The 24,545-nt window shown below is 38.0% G+C and overlaps 1 protein-coding gene across 1 annotated transcript in view; it reads right to left on the minus strand.

Moving 5' to 3' along the window:
- The window catches only part of baiap2l1b (BAR/IMD domain containing adaptor protein 2 like 1b), a 41,256-nt gene extending 21,494 nt beyond the window's left edge, over positions 1-19,762 (minus strand). The window contains exons 1-4 of the mRNA XM_026916269.3: positions 19,398-19,762; positions 15,584-15,659; positions 15,167-15,253; positions 159-220 (exon numbers count right to left, since the gene is read on the minus strand). Of these exons, the coding sequence (XP_026772070.1) occupies positions 159-220; positions 15,167-15,253; positions 15,584-15,659; positions 19,398-19,448 (276 nt within the window). The 5' untranslated portion in view covers positions 19,449-19,762. The remainder of the gene's footprint in view (positions 1-158; positions 221-15,166; positions 15,254-15,583; positions 15,660-19,397) is intronic.
- Between the last annotated feature and the right edge of the window lie 4,783 nt (positions 19,763-24,545).

Consider the following 24,545-nt stretch of genomic DNA (forward strand, 5'->3'; position numbering starts at 1 on the left):
GTGTGAAAGGTCCTCATCCTTAATTTAGAAACCAAAAAGTGTGCCAACAGAACAATTGACTCTCTGATAATAACGTTAAGTGACAGGGTAAGGAAAAGGAAATTCAGAGGTTTCGCTCAGAAAACAAGTGTATGTGGAGTTTATTAGAAAAGACTCACATTCTCTTCCAGCTCAAGTAGGACCTTCCTGTGGGCTTCGGAGATCTCAGTCAACACCACTCCTATGGAGATAAATCACAGTAATCAGTCTCTCTCTCTCTATCACACACACACACACTTAGAGCTGAACCACCTCCAGGTACATGTATCTGCAATATTCAACACAATCAACCACTTAATCAACCGCAACCCTCCCATGACAATGAATCCCAGCTGGCCTTGTTTTCCAGTACTCTCTCTTAGAGTAGGTTACTGTAATTAAAATGGTGCTCAACCAGCATGGATCTTGGGCTCATATTCCTCCCAGCATGCTCCTTCACACTGCAATCAAAGAGGCATTAAAATGCAGTCACACAAGCCTAGAGTAAAAAAAAAAAATATATATATAACACTTTTTTTTTTTTTTAATAGCGAAAGGATCCGCCCACAACATGCTTAGTCAAGAGCTATTTGTGACCTGCCTATCAGCATGCATAACAGATGCATTTGAAGGTTGAGTAGAAACACAAGAGTTCGTCCTGGCACTAACACAAGCCAATTTGCTCAGAAATCTGGACAGAAAAAACTTGTCTTGTTCCAGGGGCTCGGTGCCCATTCAGAAACGAGGGAGAAAAAAAGTTTTCCATGGAAACAACAGATAAGCTGTCTTTCTCTCTGCCTCCTCATTCTGTGTCACTCTGCACTGCTGGGTTTGTGCTATCATCTGGCCATATGATTCTTCAAGACTCCAAGTTTCCATCCATCTTTCTAGAACAGATACTATGGAAGAAAACAAAACACAAACAACAACAACCACAAAAAAAATGCAAGCGCAGGATGATATTTACATGTAGTCAGTTTATGTGTGGTGGTATTGGAAAAACCCTTCACACGGTAGAATGCTGATAAGTTCTGAACTGAAACTGAAGTATACTTCTCTTTTGCCTGTATGTCAAGCAGAAGAAACATTATAGCGGTTTAAAATCCGCAACTTAAGATTTCAATCCAATTCCACTAAGACACACCAATGCATTGATTGTCCAACGGCAAATAATATTTACTGATTTCATTTAAATTGAATTCAATATGCAAGTAATAAGATATACAAACGATATTTTATATGTTAAACCATTTGTCAAAGTATTATAATTTGAAAAACTTATATGAAAAAGTGTCACTTGTGGCATTTAAACTGTTTCCACATCAGTGCTGAAATAATCACTGATTAATTCACTCAGTTATGTTTCTTATATTTCTATTAGCTCAGTCAAACTTTTTAGAATTTTGTTTGCTGTCATCAGTGCAGAGCATCTAAGTGCTCTTCTCCGTTTTGATGCGACAGTGCAGGAGCATTGTGGGCATTTTGAAAGTCGTACATATCTATCCAAAAACTTCATCAAAGTGTGGCATTCACAGTGTGAGGAAATCACAGCAAGGTTTTAGACATCTTTAGGCAGACGGACAGTTTTTAATCACCATGGTGGTTAAACTGGATCCTTACCCAAAATTATCTTTGCAGAAAGCCTGGGCACAATTATAAATTAAACAAATATAATCTTTGTTTCTTATAGTACATTATTAGCCAAAAACCTAATTTTGGTCAAAATTTGATTTTTCATTATTTTTGCCTGATTTTGAGAAGTCAGCCATAGCAACATTTGATGCTTTTCCTAGACCACCAAATACGTATAATTAATTCATGTGTATGTGCAGAAGTAGCTGCGAATTCAAAAATGTAATGCTCCCTTCTGCGTTCTTTCTAAAGCCAAACCCCAAATACCTAGGATTCTAAATTGAGAGACAGAATGATTGGCAGGCAAATAGACATACCTCCTTGTCCTAATTAGACCAGATCTTTTAAAAAAAAGTGCTTAGATCATGCTTGGACACCATAGAGACGCAGTTTTTTCCAAGCATATACTTATATATTATTGTCAGCTTCTAGCATGTGAACGACACCAAATATTACAAATCTTAAAAACAGCTGACCCAATCTTTAATAATGTTTCTACATTAAAAGGGTCTAAAGCTACTTTCTAAACTGCTATGCTTTTTACCAAAATACCTGATATTTACCCATTACACTGTAATATGATGGAGACAAATACACCTACTGTCAGACAAAAAAACCTACTGTATGCTGATTTGAAAAACTGAACCTTAATACGTCCCCTGCCTCGAAATGAGTCACGAGACTCTCAAAGCTGGCAATGAGCAACAGGTGTGTGTTGCGTTTTTCACAGCCCAGCTGATCAACGTGGTGATATCGGTCTTCCTATCTCCCACACACTTCTGCTGAAAAACACAGACCTGCACAGGTGTAAAATGTCATTAAGTGTTCCTTTAAGCAGAGTGTTTACTGTGTAATGCATCTCAGTTCATGTCTCTATCTGGACGCAAAAAATCCACAATCATGGACCTATCAATGGAAGATTTTTTTTCTTTTCCTCTGCCTTCAAACAAGCTCAGTGGAGGATCATATAGCCGAAGTTCATGATGGTTATATACTTCATGAAGTCAAGAAGCAGCCCTATAAAAAGTCAGCCTAGCTGAAGTTTAACCCATGATCTTTGGAACCATATTTTGCATGCTTAAGAAATGAGTGTTATGGAATATTTGGCACTCACTCCCTTTCCTTCTCTGTTATAGATACAAGCTGCTCACATTTACAAACCTTATTATGTGCCTTTCAAGTAAAACTGCATCTTTAAACAGCTTTTATTTTGATGATGATGAAACCCCTCACAGGAGTACTGAAATGTCCGTACTATCGAATAAGGTTTCATAAAAGACCACTAGCACTGCATTACACTGATCTGTGTACTTCACTAGGCTCTCAGAGAAATGTGCAGCTAATTATTTAGCAGACCATCTCAGGATTCCATAAAATCGCTGTGCTTCTAATCATTAAGCCTGAATTTTGGACAGTGTGTCTGCGTAGGGAGTGGGAGGAACGTTTACAAGCACACGATCAAAGCAGCACTGTGAGCTGAAGACTGAAACTTCCACCGCTCAAAACAACAAGTCCAACGAGGGTGGATTACACAATGGGGAAACGAGCATGGATAAACAATCTCGATTGTAGATACATTGCAATTACAATAGATCATAAAATGCTTGATCTTCTGTATTATGGCAGGAAACAACAGATCCAAGATTCCAGTACGGAACACTGACGTGGTGATTCACACCCATCCTGGTGATTCACACCCACATATTTATACATTTATCAGATTTTAGGTGGTTATGTTTGATTTCGCACCGGCAATTCACATAACCAAGGACTCAGACTGGGACTCAGACTCAGTTATCGATAGTTTCAACAATTTTGAACTCGAGCGTATACTTGAAAAGTATAAACAGCCAATCGACAAACATTTAATTTTCTTCTTAGAGAAGCCGTGATGGTTCATGTTTTAAAAACTGGAGTCACTAAACTATGGTCATTTTTTAAATACATTAAAAATATATCACAACAATTACAAAACTATGGGTGATAACAGCTCAGGGTGTAATGATATACAGAATCTCTTTCATTCAGAATCTCTTAATGGCCCATAACAAAACAAAAGCTATGCATTAGAATGTAACAGAATGAAAGATGTCTAATTAAACATTAGCTCTCTGGCCAAGCTTTCAGTGGTGTGAATCTAAAGGGGGCGTGTCTGAAGCATGGGGCTACCCATTCTGCCATCATGCCTGCATTCTGCATCAGGCTACAGAAAGATCTCTGTAGCCCTAGATGTGCTTTTGAAGCCTGTTCTTTAGTGCAGAGTAAAGGCTGTCTGGATGCAGCAGAGAGTTTGCTTTGCATATGCACGTGTGTTGCTTTGCATTTTCATGTACATGGTATTAGTGCCAGTGTATTGTACTCACATTTGTCTGATCTGGCACAATGGTGCTTTTCCAGAGCTAGTATACTGATTCATGAAAACCAGCATGCTTAAGAGAACCCCAATAGCTGCTCCTGACTTGAGATTAAAGAGGAAGCTACTTTTTCCAGAGGAAAGACTGTGGGCTTGATTTAGTTTAAACGTTTATTACACTACACAAAATCGAGTCTCGTATCAAACTATACAATATGATACAATATGCCATATCATTACACCCCTAGTGACTGCATATGTTGAGGTAAACACATTTGTATGTAAATGTATTCTAAAAAATGACCACTGGAAGATTAGAAGATTGCCACTTTACTTAAATTCAGATATAACAAGTTATTGGCCTAAGATGTTAAACACAATTTAGATTTTTTTTAAAAATGTGAATAATCATGGACCATGTATGTCCATGTAATTTGTCATTCCTTCATTCATCTTCAGTAACTGCTTTTTCCTCATCAGGCTTGTGGTAGATACAAAGCCTACACCGGGCATGAGGTGGGAATACAGCCTGGATGGAGCACCATGCACACATACATTTTTTTCCCAATAACCTATTGCAAGCTCCATATAAATCATTGCAAAGCAATTTTTTCATTGCTAGATATTCTCCTTTATTTTACTGTTTATGAATTTGAGGAACCCACAGCAGTCTTATGCCTAACATCACAGATGTTGCACTTTGGTGCTGTGACTACTATGTTTTGATCACAGTGACCTCACACCCATACCATTGTCATTTGCTTGCCACTCAACCACGAAAGCATGAACAAACCTTAAAGGGAACGCTGCTCTCCAGGTGTATGTTCAGCAGTTTTTTAAGCTAAACCTATATATCGGATGCGGTTAACTGCAACAGAATCTGGCTGACCATTGTACTAGTTCATAGACTAATTTATAGCGTTTGAGCTTAATTTAGAGCAATGTGGCCACCCGAAATGTGACCCTGTGGTCATGTTAATCACAGCTGGTCTATCAGATTGGCTCATCCCTGCTGGGTGTGTTTTCACTGCTGTCCAACAGCCTGCTCTGCTTAGCTCCGTTTAAACAACATGAGAGACTAAAGGTCACCAGAACAGCCTGGTAAAAGCTTTCATTGTGGCACACGGGAAGAGAGAGGGAGGGTGTGTGTGTGTTTTCGTGTGAGTGTACATGTAGGGATGGTGGCCACCGCTCCTTTCAATGCTATACAAATGACCCCAGTGGGGTGTGGGCATCAGGAAAGGACACAAAAAAGAAAGTCAAAAACAAAACCTATTCTTTATCACGAGGCCTTTTCTGAGTTAAAAATAAGTATATAAATGTATGTTCCTGCAAGGTAAGTGTTGATATGTGTTGACTAAATTTGATTGGGTATTGTTCTCAATAAGGCTCAATGATCGTGAGAGATGAAATCAGTTAAGGAAGGAATAAAAGAGAACGCCCACACTTGTAACTTGTTAATACTTTAGCAAGATTTTTTGTCCCTCATCTTCTATCACATATGGAAGCCCAGCAGGAGGAATGTTGGAGGAGCTCTGGGGTTTACTAGAGGACACAACCTACTCAAAAGCAAGAAATATGAAACTCCAACTTTCTTGGACCAAGAACCTTCTGCTCTTTTCCTTGTTAGTTCCTTATTATACTGCTTCCCTACAGCAAATATTACATACCCCAGGGATAAAACAGTTCCACTTATAGCAAATATCTGAGTAATAATTTGCATGAAACAGAATAAACACTGTGTTTCTCATACAGCACAGTACAGCTCATCTATTGCTGATTTTCTTACCTGTTATCGTTGTCCGTGAGAGAAAGTGAACTTCACACACCCCAATAAGCCATTAAAATTAACCAATTATATCCAGCTTTAAGACTTGAACAACACAAAGTTCCATATCAGAGGGATGTTTTGTACAAAGATTTGCAAATGTCTTTTTTCCCCATTTTTCTCCCTAATTTGATCATCTCCCAATTCCCGCCCACCACCCAGCTCTGCCCTATCATACAACAACCACCAATCAGGGAGGATGAAGGCTAACACATGCTTCCTCTGAGACAGGTGAAGCCAGCCAACCACATCCAAAACCGTTGTCCATTTGGTCCTTTGCCCCCACTTCATTACACATCCTTCCTCTATCTCCACCAGCAGTGCAGAAAATACTTGTGAAACTGATACTTTTGGTTCATTTTTGTTCATTGGGTCTCCCACTGCACAGATTTAAATGAACCAAATGAACAAAACACATTGGCTAAGGGGCATGTGGGTAACGCTGAGGATGAAAACCTCTCGCAAAAGCCTTACATTCTTTAACCATAAATATGGTGATGAAAAATAAAACAAATCTATTCAGTATTTCCAAAACATGTGATACGTGGGTGGGGTGCCCAGGTATACTGTTGACAGCCCAAGCACATTTTGTTTTAATGTCTTATTTTATCTTATGTTGAAAAAACTTTGCTCTGATATGAATCCAGGAAGAAAAAGAGAGTGAGAGAGATAGACAGAAAGACAGAATTAGAGGGAGACTGTGTGTGTGTGTGTGTGTGTGTGTGTGCGGCTGGAGTAGCAAACCCCATGGTCTTCACCTCATGGTCCCATGACCACCACCAAAAACTGTGATTGGTGTTCTCGATGAAGTTCACATGGAAGCAAACTCAGACCTCAGGTAGATTCAGAATGACTGTGTGATGTCTGCATTCACATCACATCAACAGATGAACCACACTGAGGGAATCATGTGCAAAATTGCCAATCAGTATAGTTCTGAAGGCAGCTTTCCTGTCTCTCAACCCATGGGAGAAAGAGTGTATGGTTTATATGGGCTACTTTATGGAGCTAGGCAGCTTTCTTAGTGTGTTTTGAAAAAAGAATTTCTGATTGATATACAGGTCAAAAAAAAACCCTGAATAACTGAGTGAGAGATGATTAAGCAAATAACATCCTACCTTGCTCTGTGGCATGTATTAAAATGCTAGAGCGGAGCCAGCTGACCTCAATTTTGGATCAAACGGGAAAGATCCAAATGAAAAGAGAGTTCATTATTGGATGTTGTCCCACATCACTTGTCTAAGATATATACAGGGCTTTATCGTAACCACCAGGCACTTGGGGGAAAAAGCCTGTCTGTTTTAGTTAAGATGTAGACAGTAGAAAAGTTTATATGTAGAAAGCTTAAAATTAGAAAAGTTTACTTTCTTTCTTCCTATTCTAGGAAAAATATGGAAATGCATGCAAAGCAATTAATGTGAATATAAACTTTTGTAGTGTCTACATCTAAACTAAAACAGCTTGGTGGTTACTGTACAACTCTTTATATATGCACACTCCAGTTTCTACCGCAACAAGCTTGACCATGCTGTTTGAACACATCCATACTGACTGGCACAGGAGATCAAACAGCATTTACTATTACTTCAGAATACCATTCAATGTGCTTTTTCTTTTGTGGCCATAAAAGTGCAATTTTTGTCAGCTGAAGCTTTTTCGTGGCATCATTAATAAATATAGTTAATTGATGTTAAATTTACACTCATCTGTTAGCTAAGTTGAACATACATTGATAGATTTTTATTTATTTTTTGCATTAATGAACTCAAAACATTCCCCATTTACCTTGACAGAGACAAGGGCACCACATCATTCAAGCAGGAAAATCGAGACGAGGCAACAGATTACTAATGTGAGATTCTAAAGTGAGGGGATACCAGGGTGAGGGGGTGTCAGTTTATATCAGAAGTTCGAAAATCTTCACAACTGTCAATCATTCCCGATTCATACGTCAATTGGCTGACCTGCCATTTTACTGAGGTTAAAAAAAAGACTGCTCTTTTTGTGCATTTTTGAATGATAACTCACAGCAGCATACTCTCATGTTCCTATGCAAAAGGTATAAATGTAGGAAAGTCTAATAAAAGAAACTGAAAAAAGATGTTCACCTTTTTACTAACCCCATACAATGATGAGCCAAAAATATTATGAACACTCACAGATGAAGCAAATAACATTTATTTTCTTGTAACAACAGTGCATTTCAAGGTCTGGGATGTATTAGACAGTAAATGAACAGTTGGTTTTTGAGGTCGAAAGCCTGAGCGACTTTGACAAGGGCCAAATCACTATGGCTAGACGACTGGGTTGAAGGATCTCTGAAATGCCAAGGCTTGTGGGGTGCTCCCAATCAGCAGTGATGAGTACCTACTGACAGTGATCTAACGAAGGACAAACCACAAACCGGGGACAGAGTGTTGGGTGACAAGGCTCATTGATGCGTGAGGGCAACGAAGGTTATCCCGTCTGTTTTGAACCTAAGGAAGGGCTACAGTGGCTGGGTACGTGTGCGCTGATTTACCTGGGGAAGTGATGGCACCAGGATGCACTGTAGGAAGAAGACAAGGCGGAGAAGGGATTGTGATGAATTGGGCAATGTTCTGCTGGGAATCCCTGTGTCTGGGCAATCATGTGGGCATCAATTTGACATGTGCCATCTACCTGAATATCACTGTGGACCAGACCTCTTTCAGCAGGATAATGCTCCCTGCCACACTGCACACAGTGTTTGGGGAAACAATAGTTTGAGGAACATGACGAAGAATACAAGGTGTTGCCCTGGCCTCCAAATTTTCAAAATTTCCTGGAACAAGTTCGAACCGCAGTGGCTCCACCTCACAACTCACAGGACTTAAAGGATCAGCTGCTAACATCTTTGTGCCAGATATCACAGGCACCTTCACAGGTCTTGTAGAGTCCATGCCTTGGCAGGTGGGAGCTGTTTTTTTGGCAGCACATGGAGGACCAACAGCATATTAGGCAGGTGGTCATAATGTTTTGGTTCATCGGTATATAAATAACCTGCTATTTTTACAGTGCATCAAAATTAATGAATTAGAATTAAGTTTGCAGTGCCACCAGGCCAGCAAAAAGCACTCCAAAGTAAGTTCCATTAGCTGTTTGAACCAATAAATGTCATCCTACAAGGTAGAGATGCCCTCAGAACGATTTGTCACCAATTCTGTATAAGCAAAATACAACTGGAATCAGTTTAACCCAACTCAACACTGAATAGGTACCCTGAGGTATCAAAAACATATTAATCGAAACAGGGATCTGAGCAGAATGATAGTAAGGAGATGCCATGTTTCATAAACCGGTTATCAAATGAGTTTTAAATGATGAAATGTCATAGCATAATTTTACCAATTACCATTAATGTCAGCAATCTTCACCTATACTGTTTTCCATCACCATGACAACAATGACACAACAATGCATCATTATGAGGCACTGGAGTAACACCTCCCCTTCCTTTCTCTTGCAGAACGCACACATTTTCTGAAATAGAGGATTCTTGATAGGGTTTACTGAACAACAGTGAAAACTGATACCAACCATAAGGAATGTGTATGGGCATGAATTGTATGAATGCTGCTTTCACACACCACTCACAGAACATGACATTCTACAGTAAACCACCACATTCTGATTACATTCCACAGAAGATTTCAGTGCTATCTGATCTGCTGTATATGGCTAATGACGGCAGCCAGGAAGTGAGACAGGATTCCAGGATCCAAAAACAAATCAGCAAAGAAAGAGTTTCTTTTTGCACTTTGCCCCTTTCTGTCTTGTACACAGCTGTGAAGGAGAGTCTCTTATTCCTCATGGCAGCATGGAGGGAAGTCTGGGTTGTTGGGCAGGTCAGTGTAGCTTAGGTGGGAAGGTTAAGAATGGTTTCTGCCCCTCTGATTCCTGACTGTGGAGGTGGAGGTGGTGGGAGGTGCCCAGGTCAGTGTCGTCAATTTGCCCATGACTCTCAAGGCTATCCGATATCAACTTTGCCACGTCACGGGAGCTCCAGTTTCACCTCGCAAGAAAAGCCAAGAGTCATGATGTTCCACTTACTGAGTGACATGGAGTGTAAGGTCTTTTATACAGGGGTTATCTGGGCAGGCAGGAGCACATTTCTGCTCTTATCTCTGGCTAATACCATGTGCATTGTGTTAGCGGACGTTCTCCAATGTTAGTGTTTGCAGAAGACAAGGTCATGGAGGGAGGACAGCCTGGGTTTCAGTACAACAGTTGCTTATGACCTGTTAGTTTGGTCTCCTTAAAGGCTTTTGTAGCATGGCAGTCAAATCACCTTACAAACTGAATACTAAAAAAAATGTAGTATTCAAACGCACTTCATTATTACTGAGCTCTTACTAATATACTATAAAAAACAGAACAAATATTAGCAGTAGCACTACACCGTGTTCTTACTGTATAAACCACTGAAAATGAAAATTGCCACTTTACTAAGCAAAAAATGTATCACAAACTTCAACATTTCAGTCATTTTTATGTATTTAACCACAGTAAAGTTTTCTTGACACTGATATTTCTTAGGCTTTCACAGATCCACAATAAAGTTTCAGACATAAAAAAAAAAAACTACTGGAAACTGTGATCACGTTTAGGAAGCATTCTCTGTTCTTTATATTTCGATTAAGAATGTAATTTTATTTTAAAGAATGCATAATGAAGTCCTTTTCCTACATGAAGCAACAACGGTCATTGTAAGCAAAACGTTTAGCAATTATGAGAGTTGACAGCTATATATTATGCGACTAGTAAATTGATATTTGAATAGTATTTAAACAGTGTCATTTGTTGTGACAGCCCTGTTGTATAGCGTTCTTAACACCATATTTGCACAAGAAACTTGTTAGAATAATGTTTATAATTTCGAAATAACCTCTAATCTCAAGTTAGGAACACAGGTTTAAGTTCCTCTATAATAAATAACTGTCATAGATCATATTCAGATGGGATTTACTCTGTGATTTTATTTCCGTTCGGATCGTCTGCATTAGTGTTTGTCTCCTTCCTCCCAGAGAGAAATTACAGACTAAATGTACTGCTTTGATTCTGCTGCTTTCTGATGAACTCTGCAGTGGTCTGAATCTTTTCATTCTCATCCGAACAGACACCTCTGTGATTCTGCAGGCAGAGGTCAGCTCTTGTGTTGGTGAAAACTGACCATTGATACTCGCCGTATTTAGTCGCCTAGCATGCATATCTACATTAAATGCTTCCCAAATCATGAAAAATTGCTTTGGATGAGTCTCTCAACCAATGACTTGATATGGGTTGTATAACTTTGTGTTACTATATACACTGGGAGCCCAGCCCCTGTATACACTGGGAGAAAGTACTATAAATTAGCAGAGCAAAATCCCATAAGATGATTAAAAGGGCTCTTATAATGACAGATACAGATAATGACAACATTCATTTATTTCTGAGATATAAGTGAATATAAAGTGGCTTTGTACCTGTATAAAGCCACGTTATATTCACTTATATCTCAGAAAAAAAATAAATGTTGTATAACTTAGCATCTTAGCATCTCCCAAATACATAAATATCACTGTAAATGTGCCCATAATATTCTCTGTATTAAAACCACTACTGCAAATAAAATAACACATGACCCCACGTATGAACATAAACATCCGGGGTTGTAGGAAAAACAGGCCCATAGGAACTCACTCATCCCATGTTAATTTAATTGCAGTCCGGATGCGAGAGTTTGATCACTGAGGAGACATGTTTCACCCAGAGACACCAAGCTCCACATCTCAGAGATATACTCAGCTGTATTCTCACCACTTTCCTAACAGGACTAGTTTAGTCATAGATTAAATACATCAGTCTGTACACTGCAGCAATGGCATGAATGAAAATCTCAGACAGTATATGAGCAGCTTTATTTTCACCTACTAAACTATACAGCTTCTCCATCTCCATCACCTACTCTGCACTGATTAAAGCCTGTTCATCAATCAGCACTGCAGTATAGACACACACACACACACACACACACACACACAGCTCTCTTACATTATCATAACTCTCTTATCACTATCTCTCTTTTCTATTAAGAGATTTTCAAGTAATATTTTCTGTAGTACACAGAATAGCAATTAAAACAGAAACTTTGTCGCTCTCAGATCCTAATAGGACTGTAAATGAGTGCTTTATTAAAGGCAGATGCACCTAATTGTAAACCAATTATACCAATTATATTCTAAAAAAATTAAACTGAAATAAAAAAATTAAGTTCCATTGTATTTATAAACAAAAAAAACCATTCTGGTCTAAAATGGGCAAAATTATTTAAAAATATATATATATAATTGTTTAAATCAAAATATAGCAATATTCTTGACATTTATAAAAATTGTTGCAGTTTAGGACTTATTTGATTCAGCTGAATTTGAAGCAAAAAAAAAAAATGCTATGCCATTCATTGGATTCTGGCAGAAAAGTATTTTATTTAATTATACCAGAGCCATGCTGTATTGAGTCTAGAGAGCAACAGAAATCAGAAAGAGTGTTCTGGAGGTCTTATATTCCTAAAAACAGCATTGTCTATCCATAAGTGTGAACGCCATGCATGAAAGGGTTAAGGGAAAAAAAATGCTACATTATAGGGTATTAAAAAACTTATATCCAACATATCCAAGTCTCATGTACAAGTCAGGAACAAGTCTGGATTTTAAAAGACACCTGAGAGTATCTCAATTTATAATACTATAAGAATACAATAGAGTCAGATGTCTTTCAACACATAAACACAATATGCAGAAGCATATTGTTGGCAGATCACATGTTCGAAACTATACAATCTCTGCGAATAGGACTCCAAGAGGACAAAAGTGGCTCTGATCTCTGGAGGGGGAGGGATGACACTCTCCTGTTGATCAGAGTGACTCCAGCCAATCACAAACATCAGTTAGCACATGTATGCAAAAGTGGAAAGCCAGCATCTCCTCCAAGCGTGCCTTATGATGTTGTCTGAGCGACCATTTTGGATTCATATGTCTCTGAGAAGAATGTTAACTTATGTTCTTTCAAGGGTGGTAGCTGTCATGCAAGAGGGAACTGGCAATTAAAATAAGAGGAAAAGGGTTAAAATGAAAAGGAAAAAAATCAGATCATAAAACAATTGCATTATGTGCCATCTGCCATTATGTCAGTACTGGCACAGGCTCAGGTTTATTCAGCCAAGTTAAGACTGTCAGAAGCAAGCTGAACAGAAGGAAAACCAAGGCCACGCTGACACATTGACGAAACCTCACCACTCAGGCTAATTAAAAATAACTCCATAACTTAAGAGCAAAATGAAATCATTTGCAAAAAAAGTGCTGAATGCAAATGGATGGTGATATTCGCTAATTATAAAACCTAACAGCACTCTTCTTTAGTCTGGTGTAAGAGCATGGGAGAAATGGTTCTTTGATGTAAGTTCAAAAGTATGCTTTACTGGCAACACAGCAACTGAGTAAACATAGTACTCAATTTGAGGAACTTGCTGAACTTGTATAAAACTTGCTTAACCATGGTGTTCTAATGTGCATAGGATCAGTACTCACAGTCATGTGCTGTTTACGCCTGGTAAACTTCACAGTATAACTCAATAGCAAGTCTGAGTGCGGAAACAGAAACTTTCACAGTACACTAACAGAACTGCACTGCTTAACAAAAGTCACATAAGGTAAATTTTGCAAAATCACATTTGACCCACAGTCTGTTCCTCATTACCTGCATACCAAGCCCACATCTTCTCTGTAAATCCTACTCCTATTACACAATTCAAGGAAAATACAGGCACTTTAAAATGCACACAAATGCACCTCCAGCCCATGCTTTTTTCCCTGAGACTTAACCTACACGCTCTGGCATGCTGTCTGTAAACAAAGCAATCTCAAAGTGAAATCAAATGGAAAGGAATATGATAAGTCTGTTCTGCTTTACAAACAGGAATGGGGATCAGAGGTATGTCAGTATGGTGGTAGTGTCAAGATTATTCACAGAAATTCCTTTAAACCTAAATGAACACTGATGTAGTTCTACTATGACTGCCAAAATGAAAACGATTTTGCAAAGGTGATCAATAGGTACATCCTATTTACTTTATCAGTACTTTTAACATGTACATCCTGTATACTTTTTTGTTTCCAGACTTACTTTAAAGCAGGAAAGTAGCAGTGAATAACTATTCTCAATACAGCCAATACGTGGAGATCTGTGGGTTCCAAGCACCCTTTGCAAATATCGAATAGTTCTTGCCAAGCTATATAGAACAACACAGAGAACAGAGATGAACCTACTTTTCAACTACTTTCATGAAGGTAGCTCAGTGCTAACCCTGTAAAATCCCTGCTACACTTTACCGTTTTGGCTGCATGATTTGTTTTAGCGGAGAAAAAAAAATATTAAGGAGAAAAATAAAAAAAGCCTAACGAAAACAACAAGGTTCCCCTAGTAGCCTACCGGACCCCTAGTAAGCAATAAATCTATGGATTAGTGTTTCAATTATTCAATTCTTTGGGTTATTAAAAAAATACTATATACAAAAATATTTATTCCAATTAAATAGGTAAAATACCACTACAAAACTCTTAAATATACATACCAAATAAAAACTTCTCTGCTTTGCAAAAGTCAATAGTAAGTAGGGTAGATTTCTTTCTATAGTTGCTGAATCATACAATAAAAATAAACAAATAAATAAATAAAATAACAGTAGTGACCATTAGCCTACTGAGCATACTTGTCTGCTGGGCAACTATGAATAAAACACCAGTAACCCAGACATGGAAGTTTCTTGTTCCAGGCACTTGGGCTTATGATTTCTCCGCCCCAATTATGTATGGGGAGAAGAAAAGAAAAAAAAAAAAAATAAAAAAAAATAAAAGAACAATGTTTATCAATGCTCCTAAGTCTTAACTAATTGATTCAAATTGTTTCACTGCTTATGGTTTGAAGGGATGTACTGCGCACCAATAATGAAATTCTTTGCCAACTATTTTCATTATTGCATTTTTTTGATTACTTGTTGCAGCACTGCATTAAAAGACCTGAATCTTGGCTCACTGATGAGACTCCAAACAAACATGGTTAATTTTTTTTTTTTTTTTTTTTTTTTTTAAAGTGAAACCATTGCATCTGGTATTACAGCATCCCATGAAGCAAACTTGCCATTTATTATTTGGCATGATGTATAGTATATGTGAAATGTTTTCACAATGGAATTGTCTGCTTAGTAGCATTACGCTGTGGTTGAGAGCTGGGACACACCCACGAGTCCTTTCAGACGAGGCTTTACTGACACTCACCTAATTCTCTTGAGACCGGAGATACAGCAGCGTTCTCCCCGATCTTACCCACAGCTTCAAAGTACATCTTTCCAGCCAGGGTCATGGCTATAAGAGAGGAAACACACGTACCATCATTTAAACATGCATAGATAGTTAGCTAGACAGACAGACAGGCAGACAGACACAATTACAAATCTAATTATGCTTCATTGGTTTATGTCTCATAAACAATTAGGGTAGCATTTACTAAAATGGTATGCAAATGAATCAAAACCATAGGGGTGAAAACCTTTGTACTCAACTCTATGTTTTCATGTAATACTACAAAGTATTACCAAAATTAGCTTGAATACATAATTAAGCTGAACTATAAATATATACCAATGACACACAATACTGAACATTTAAAAAATGAACACTGAGACTTGTGCTTACCCATGACGGCTTTCTCGTAGCTCTTTCCAAGGTTGATAAGGTTCTTCAGCCCCGGGTTAAACTGTTCCATAACATTCTGGAGAGAGCATTGCAAGTAAACACTTGGCACTAATGAATGTGTGAAGTCTAAGCCTGATGTAATCAGTAGCATCTGGTTAATACCATATGGATTGGGCTTTTAATGCCAGTTCATTTGTTTATAACCAAAATACAACCAGGCCTATAAAGCATGAAGGATGTGATGGCATCAACCTGCTGAAAAGCTATGATGAAAAATTATGCAACCTATGAAAAGTCAACTCACAAGTATGTTTTGGACAAAACACTGCATAAAGTCATGCTGCATGAACACATTCTCATTGTGGGTGATTGTTTGGGGACTGGAATATAACTAGACTAGATATTAAATGTAATAAAATTTTATGGCTATCTTCCCTTTATCTTCCTTTTAAGTTTATTTTGCCAAGACAGTATATTTACATTTTACATACACTGCCAGTAAAAATATTTGCACATATTCAGGTTTTTATTTTTTATTACAGTTTATCCACTACTGGCAAATAAATAAGTAACAAATTTGACAAGTGTTCCATTAAATACTGAAATCTTTCTACTTAAGGACTTCATTATCCAATATCAGATTCTAGTGGGACTTTATGGGCAAGTGCACTTGTTTGGTGAAGCAGTTGCTGTAAGACTGTAAGTTATTGCAAGCATAAATTTGTCTCATAGTTCATATTAGACAATGTTAGTGTCAACTGTAAGACAAATAAATGCTGTAGAGAGATACAAACAGAGTTTTTATAGCTAGCTCAAAATTTTTTTTCCCAATAAAATAAAAATAAAGTCACAAACAGTTCTCAGTTCACTTAGACCTATTTCTAACTTAGATTTTTCATGATTTTGAAACTATTTCTTGAAGTTTTAAGGTAAATAATGTACACACACAGGGTTCAAAAACTTCTAACTGGCAGTATATAGTCAGATGCTAATCATGAGTAATTGCTCATGCATGTCTGGACTGATGTTACACACTGGTCAGCTGTAAAGCATTTTGGGAACCAAATGTATTGCTATGTAAAGGACTTGTCTGCTGTCTTTTGAAAACCGACAGGAGTTTTCAAGCAATGTATTATTGCATTAATATACGGCAAAACAATTATTTAATATTCTGTAGTTTATAAGCTCATATCTGAGTCTGTAGTCAGCACAGTGAAAATGGAGAATTATTTATGACGATATCAACTAGTGAAGTGAATCCTCCTAGTGCTGAGCATGAGCTCAATCAGCTTTCAGTGCTCACACATGAGAGGAGCCATATTTGGCCAGAGAACAAACAGCTAAAAAAAAGTTTAAACCAAGTCCAACAAAAGAAAGAAGACTGCAAGCTCATGAACATTTAAAGGGGGCCTTGCTAATCTTTGGTCTTTTCATATGCATGCACGGTTTATGGCTCAGCTATAAAATATGCTAGTAGTACAGAAGGTCAGATCTCTACTTCTTGAAGCTCTATACAGAGGTTAAGGAAACAGTAAGATCACTATAAGACCTCCTGTTATCTTCACTGCACAGCCCCTGTGTGTGAGAGGCTCCATCTAAAGCGTTCCTTAATTTGTCCCTCTGAAGATGAGGTTCTAAGTAGAACCATACCCATGCAAAGATAGCTTCCCTTTTAGAACAAGTTCCACACAGGACCCTTTTGGGAAACCAGAACCATTAAACATCTAAACAAACCTTTGTGAACTCAAACCATCACAACCATTCATGTGACCAAATCTACATTAGAGCCCACAACTATCAATGAAATGTAATATGTTTAATGAAAAAGTATTGCGTTGTTTTTCAAACCATCCTTGGTTATTTTATAATTTACACGCCATACAAACAGCATTACACTGACCCACTGTAAATGTGCATATGGATGGCATTAAAAAAAAATCTATTAGACAGTTTGGTTTTCTGTACACGTGGAAGTAAAGGGAAGGAAAAGCAACTCAATATTGCACTGGCACGTGGTTTCTAACTAATTATTCATTTACAAGGCCCTATAATTGCTGTCAATACCCTTCCAGGTAACAAGCCCTCTTCGTGGAAACGCAGTAACAGTATCACAGCTGTATGAGAATGGCTTGGATGTATTTATGGGCAGGGTGTGGAAGCAAGGCCTTGAAAACTGCAACCTCCCCCTAAGAAAACATTTTTAATGTCTGTGCCTGCATTAAGGTCAGGACGATGGGGGACGGAAACAGGAGTTGATATTTCGGTCCTATTTGTTTGTCTGCTGATAAGACAGGAGATATTTCTTTTGAATGTCTGTATGCTGAGTAGACAGCAGCTTATACAGCATTCATGTCCTTTCCTTCTGGGGAAAAATAAATCCACTGTTTTTCAAGATTGTAAAGTTCCATTAGAAATTGTTTCCGTGTTCGGTTTTCTTCAACAGTTTTCAAAGATCATTAACTGTGTCATCAAAAAGGAAAAAAAAGAAATGGGATATGTATCAAGAGAGCTATTTCAGTACAGGGCACAACCAAAATAAGGGTATGTCTGAAGAACAACAACAGATAAAGTGAGTGTTAAGCTGGAAGCAGAATATCCATCGTTTGTCCCAGAATGTTAGGTTAATTTCTAGATATTTTTTTAAGACCTTTAAATTCTGTTTCCAGACGGTCCAGAACAGATTTATCTGATACCTTACTGTCTTATTTTGACAACAACATATTCCAAAATCTTTCAATAATTCCCATACTTGTTTTAGACCTGGGACTGAGTACCTTTAATGTTTGTTTCCAGACTTACCAGAACTGTGGAAAGACGGATTTAGAACCTTAGTATGTTGAGTCTTACTTTCACAACAGAATATCCATAATTTTTCCGACACGTTCTGTTAATTTATATACTTTTCTTTTGTTAATTTAAATTCACTTTTTAATACTTTTAGGGATCCATTACTTTTAAGTTGTCAGACTTTCCAGAACTGTGTAAGGACGAACTCACTTGAGAGTATCTTGAGATCTCTCTGAAAAAAAAAATTATTTTGTGTATTGTTATTGAGTATGTTTTTTTCCAGACTTTCCAGAACTGGGAAAGGACAAACGTAGAATCTTTGGTTACTGACTCTTATTTCGGTAGTAGAATATCCACATATTTTTTTTTCCCCCAAAACATTTTTCTTAGTTTACATACTTTTTAGGCCTGGCACCAAGTACCTATAAATTTAATGTCTAAACACTTTCGAAAACTGTGGAAATCCAGATAGATCCAGATATGTTGAATCTTACTTTGACCCAAAAAAAAAAAAATAATCCATAATTTCTCCAAAATATGCTTTTTTAATTTCCATATTTTTTCCAGGGGAGCAAGTACCTTAACATTTCACATGTTTTCAGACTTCCCAGACATGCACAAGTATTTAGTAGTTATGTGGTAACTGATTTCAGGCTATAAAATGTCTCTGTGGACATTTAGATGAGCTTTGACCTTTTACATCATTTCTGCTTGTTACATTTAGGTGTGCCTCACCTGAAGCCTCGACTTATCATAGCTATGAGTTAAGTATGACATAAAAGCAGATAACCAACACACTGACAAACTATGAACAGATGCTAAATCATATTTTCTTTCATATTTCTTCTACGTTTTAAAAAAGCTGTCATGAATTTCCCCCAAACAGTCCAACGACCTGTACTTCGATAACGACCTACTTTTGCTTGGTAAGCAGGTAAATTAGAGCGAGTGGTCAGGATATTATATTTCTCTAGAGCTACTACCTGTGAGAGTGTAAGGAGAATATGAGGTGACTTCCGCCGCTTACCTTATAGGTGCTTTCAGTCAGTTTATTCACCTCGTCTGGGTCTCGCGACATGTTTCAGTCCTTCGCGAGTTCGCGCGTGTAACAAAAATACAAAAACTTTCTAACCTGTCGATACTCCCAAGTAATGAAACAACGACCAAAAAAAAAACCCTCCGTTAGAGACCGGTCCTCATAGCTAGTCGATTTTCCCCACACACCACACTTAAAACTACAGAAAGAAAGAGGAAAAAATCCCCAAAACGACGAACAAGGAGGAACAACCGGGCGTTTTCGGTTCAGTTTCAAAGCTGTGCTGTCAAACTCGCGCATGTGTGAGTGAGGAGAAGGGGGCGGAGTCAGCATAGGTAAGGCTAGGTAGAGCGCGTGACGTCAGGCTGGATTTGGGAACGGCGTACCGCGCATGTTAGAGCTGAAAGTGAAGAAACCGCGCCCCCTGGTAGTGCACAGCAGCACTGCAAACACCTGCGCTACACACACACACACACACACACACAGAGAGAAAAAGAGAGAGCCGGCTGATGATCATAGTAAATGGGAGAGCTAACATCTAATATATATATATATATATATATATATATATATATATATATATATATATATATATATATATATATATATATATATATATATATATATATATATATAACACTAGGGGGAAAGGGGAGAGGGAGTTTCGGCACACTTGCCTCGCATTGTGGGTTCAATTCCCACCTCCGCCCTGTGTGTGTGGAGCTAACATGTTCTCCCTGTGCTTTGAGGGCTTCCTCGGGCACTCCAGTTTCCTCCCCCAGTCCAAAGACATACACTGTAGGCTGACAGGCATCTCTAAAACTGTCTGTAGTGTGTGTGTGTGTGTGTGTGTGCGATAGTGCCCTGTGATGGGTTGGCACCCCACCTTGTGCCCCGAGTCCCCTGGGATAGGCTCCAGGCTCCCTGCGACCCTGTGTAGAATAAGCGGTAGGATTTACAGAAAATGGATGAATGAAAATGAATTATTACACCCACATAAAAGCAGATCAAACAAATGGGATGTCACATGCAAATAAATCCAATTTTACAATTCAATTCAATTTTATTTGTATAGAGCTTTTAACAATGGACATTGTCACAAAGCAGCTTTACAGAAATAAATGGATTTAAAAAATATTGTAAATATGTGAATTTATCCCTATTAATTTATCCATTAATCCATATTAATTTATACATTAATCTGCACTCATTTGGAAAACTGTTATGCTGGACATGCTTCATGGGCCTACAGAAAAACAAATGTGTACTTATTTCATACAAGGACATCGATAGAAATGAAAACATTATGTAACTACAATAGTTTGAAAAAGTATTAGCTATTAGTCATCAAAAAAGTTAGTGCCCAGTAATGCCCAACTTACCCCTTAAATAAGTTGACAAGGGGGACGGAGATGTTAGGAGATAAAATGTAAGATTAAATAAAGAACAAAAATTTTAACTCTCCTTAATGACTTTTTTAATTGGACACATTCAATATTTCAACTTTGTAAGTTTTAACATTGTAATGATGAGCAATGTTTAGCATAACGGAAGCAGTGTTTTGTGTGTGTGGGTGTATGAGTTTGTGTGTGAGATAGATAGATAGATAGATAGATAGATAGATAGATAGATAGATAGATAGATAGATTACTGTGATTTATCTCTTTAGGTAGGGGTGGTGTTGACTGAGATCACACAAAGGTCCTATTTGAGCTGGAAGAGAATGTGAGTCTTTTCAAATAAACTTCACCTACACTTTGATGTTTTCTGAGCCAGACCTCTGAGTTTCTTTTTCCTTACCCTGTCACTTAGCTTAGAGATTTAGAGAGAGAGAGAGAGATGGGGGGTTTGATGAAAAGTGATTTTGTGTTCCATCTTCTGTGTTTGGTCCTAACCCTTACTCTTGAATGGAAAGACGAACCATTGTTCCTTCTTACTGTTCCACAGCTGTAAGAGGATGGAAAGACCCTTCATCCATTGGCTTGACTGGAATATTTTACTTACCAAGCATAGAGCACACTTAAACACACTTAATGTATTTTGTCCTGTGTTTTTTGTTTCAGTGAAATGCTTCCAAAAATATAATTTTAAAGGCTTATTAGGCTTTAAAGAACAAAAATAACAGATTGCTATCAATATTTGCTGATATTCAAGGTTTCAGTATTGGTATCGTTATCAGAAAAGTGGTATTGTGCCATCTCTACTAAACACAGAAAAGGTGCACACCTTTGGGGAACAAATGAAGGGGCACAGACAAGGGGCTGAGATAGGACCAAAACGGAAATCAAAACACACACTAGCACATGGAGGTGAAGGGAAATGGGATTATTTGATTTTTGTTTTATTTTATCATTGACTTGTTATTATTGATATTCCTGCTTTTATTATTATTCATTTTTATTTGTATCAGTATTGTTTCCTAATGCTTTGGCAACATTCTATTCCAACAGACTATATACAGTCATGCCAATAAACTCACTTTGATTTGAATAAGACCAGATGACATTTAGGTCTACTATGCACTGTATTAAATTGCAATTGCCTTCCACAAGAGGTCTCTCAAAAGCAGCAAAATAAATACATATCTGAGAATGAGGAATGGTCGGCACACGCAGAGGGCACTGATAAAAACACTTGTCGTGTATGGATGTAGTGGTATATAAATCCATGTGTTATGTGGAGTTTATTTATCCATCATCCATGCCACTGATCACGTGATGACTGTGCTATTGTGAATTGAGTCTGTGGTGGTATACACTATATTTGTAGTGTATCGTTCTCTGCTGAAGGACACTTATATTATGGAATCTAATATAGGTATCAGGTAAGTGTAATATAAGTACACTTATATTATGGAATCTAATATAGGCATTGGGTTGTGTCTTATTTTGTAGGCCTATACATACCGTGCGAGTAGAGATTATTGCTCAGTCAACAAGTCCACTGTCAAAAACTCAAATAAAAGCCAATCCCTGAAGTCTGAAATCTCTCAAGGCTGCTATCTGTTGAAATGTCACGTTTTTCCTTTTTAAACTCACTGCTGAATACAGCAGTGACAATGCAGAGAGGCAAACAAATAAGCTGTCCCTCACAGACCTTGGAGCTGTAAGGATGGACAGCTTTCTGTAAATTCTGTGGAAAAAGCAAATAGAATACACTGTCTAAGGAATATACAATCCCCTCAGAATGTATAGGAATGGCAAGGCCAATTCTGTTCTTTTGACTATACACTGAACACATTTGGGTGAGATGGAAAGATGAAGATGAGATGACAGATCAGAATTTCAGCTTTCATTTCCTGATATTTACATCTAGATGTGTTAAACAACTTAGAACATGGCACCTTTTGTTTTTTAGCAAGTGATCCAAAATATTGGAACATATGTCTGACAGGCATTTCTTGTTGCCTGGGTGTGCCCTGTTAGATTATTTAAACGATTAAAAGCTTTGAATGTCTACACTTGGTTTCAGCTCTGGGTTTTGCCTGTGAAGAATGCATTTGTTGTTATAAAGGAGATGAAGAACAGAGAGCTTTCTATGGAAGAAAAGCAAGCCATTTTGAAGCTGAGAAAAGAGTGAAAATCGATCAGAGCCATTGCACAAGCAGTGGGCATAGCCAATACAACAATTTGGAATGTCCTGAAAAATAAAGAAACCACTGGTGTACTAACAACCAGACATCTAACAGGTCAGCCAAACAAAGCAACAGCAGTTGATGACATTGCGAGAGCTGTGAAGAAAAACTCAAAAACAACAGTCAGTGACATCATCAACAGCCTCCCCAGGGTAGGGGTGAAGGTCTCACAATCCACCATTTGAAGAAGACTTAGAGCAGAAATATTGAGGCCATACCACAAGCAAACCACTCATCAGCAGTAAGAATCAGAAGGCCAGTTTGGAATTCACAAAGAAATACAGGGATGAGCCACAAACGTTCTGGAACCAGGATTAACCTCTACCGAAGTCCTGGAAAGGCCAAAGTGTGGAGAAAGAAAGGATCTGCTCATGATCCAAAACATACAAGCTTGCATGGGCTTGCATGGCTGCTTCTGGAACAGGCTCACTAATCTTTATTGATGAGGTAAGTCATGATGGTAGCAGCAGAATGAATTCGGAAGTCTACAGAAACATTCTGTCTGCCAATTTACAGAGAAATACATCCAGTCTAATTGGGAGGAACTTCATCATGCAGCAAGACAATGATCCAAAACACACTGCCAACACAACAAAGGACTTCATCAGGAGAAAAGGTGGAAATATTTAGACTGGCCAAGTCAATCACCAGACCTTAACTCAATTGAGCATGCATTTCACCTCCTGAAGAGGCGACTGAAGGGAGAAACCCCCCGAAACAAACAACAACTGAAAGAAGCTGTGGTACAAGCCTGGAAAAGCATCACAAAAGAAGAATGCAACAGTTTGGTGAGGTCAGTGGGTCTCCAGCTTGATGCATTTATTGCAAGTAAGGGATATGCCACCAAATATTAAGTGTTATTTTAGTTAGTTTAATTTACTTTAAGACTATCTGTTCCTAACCTTTGCTCACATAAATATTGGGTGGTCTGCCACCAAATGTACCACGTTCTAAGTTTACCACAACAAAGGCTGAAATTTTGATTTATCGTTTCATATTCATCTTTTGATCTTCAATGCAAATGTCTTCAGTGTATAGGAAAAACAAAAGAGTTGGCCTTGTCATTCCAATAATTTTGGAGGGGGACTGTAATTTCCTTTATGATGGTTGCACTATGTATTTATGTGTTTTACACATCCTTCCATCCATTCATCAGTTTGAATTTTGAACCTCAGAAACCATCCACTCACTGCATTTACTCAATATTTCCTAGCTTCCATCTGGAGAATAAGAATTTGTTCAGCCAAATGTTCTCTTCATAATGTCTTCTTGAATAGCATCCGAATGAACAACACTCTGTGTCCCTATAGAGTTCTAGTCTGTGATCTGCAAAAGTCTATGATCTGCAAAACTATGGCAAGCAATGAACTTCACAATGACTTGCAGATCAAACAGAACAGGTTACTATGAATTTTATGTGCATAGGCTTTTGATCTATGTAGTTTGTTTTAGGCGTTATGTCTGTAGTTGAGGTTATAATGGTTTCCACCATGCTATTTCTCAAC

Source organism: Pangasianodon hypophthalmus, chromosome 13 (assembly GCF_027358585.1).
Source record: "Pangasianodon hypophthalmus isolate fPanHyp1 chromosome 13, fPanHyp1.pri, whole genome shotgun sequence".
Taxonomy (NCBI): Eukaryota; Metazoa; Chordata; class Actinopteri; order Siluriformes; family Pangasiidae; genus Pangasianodon; species Pangasianodon hypophthalmus.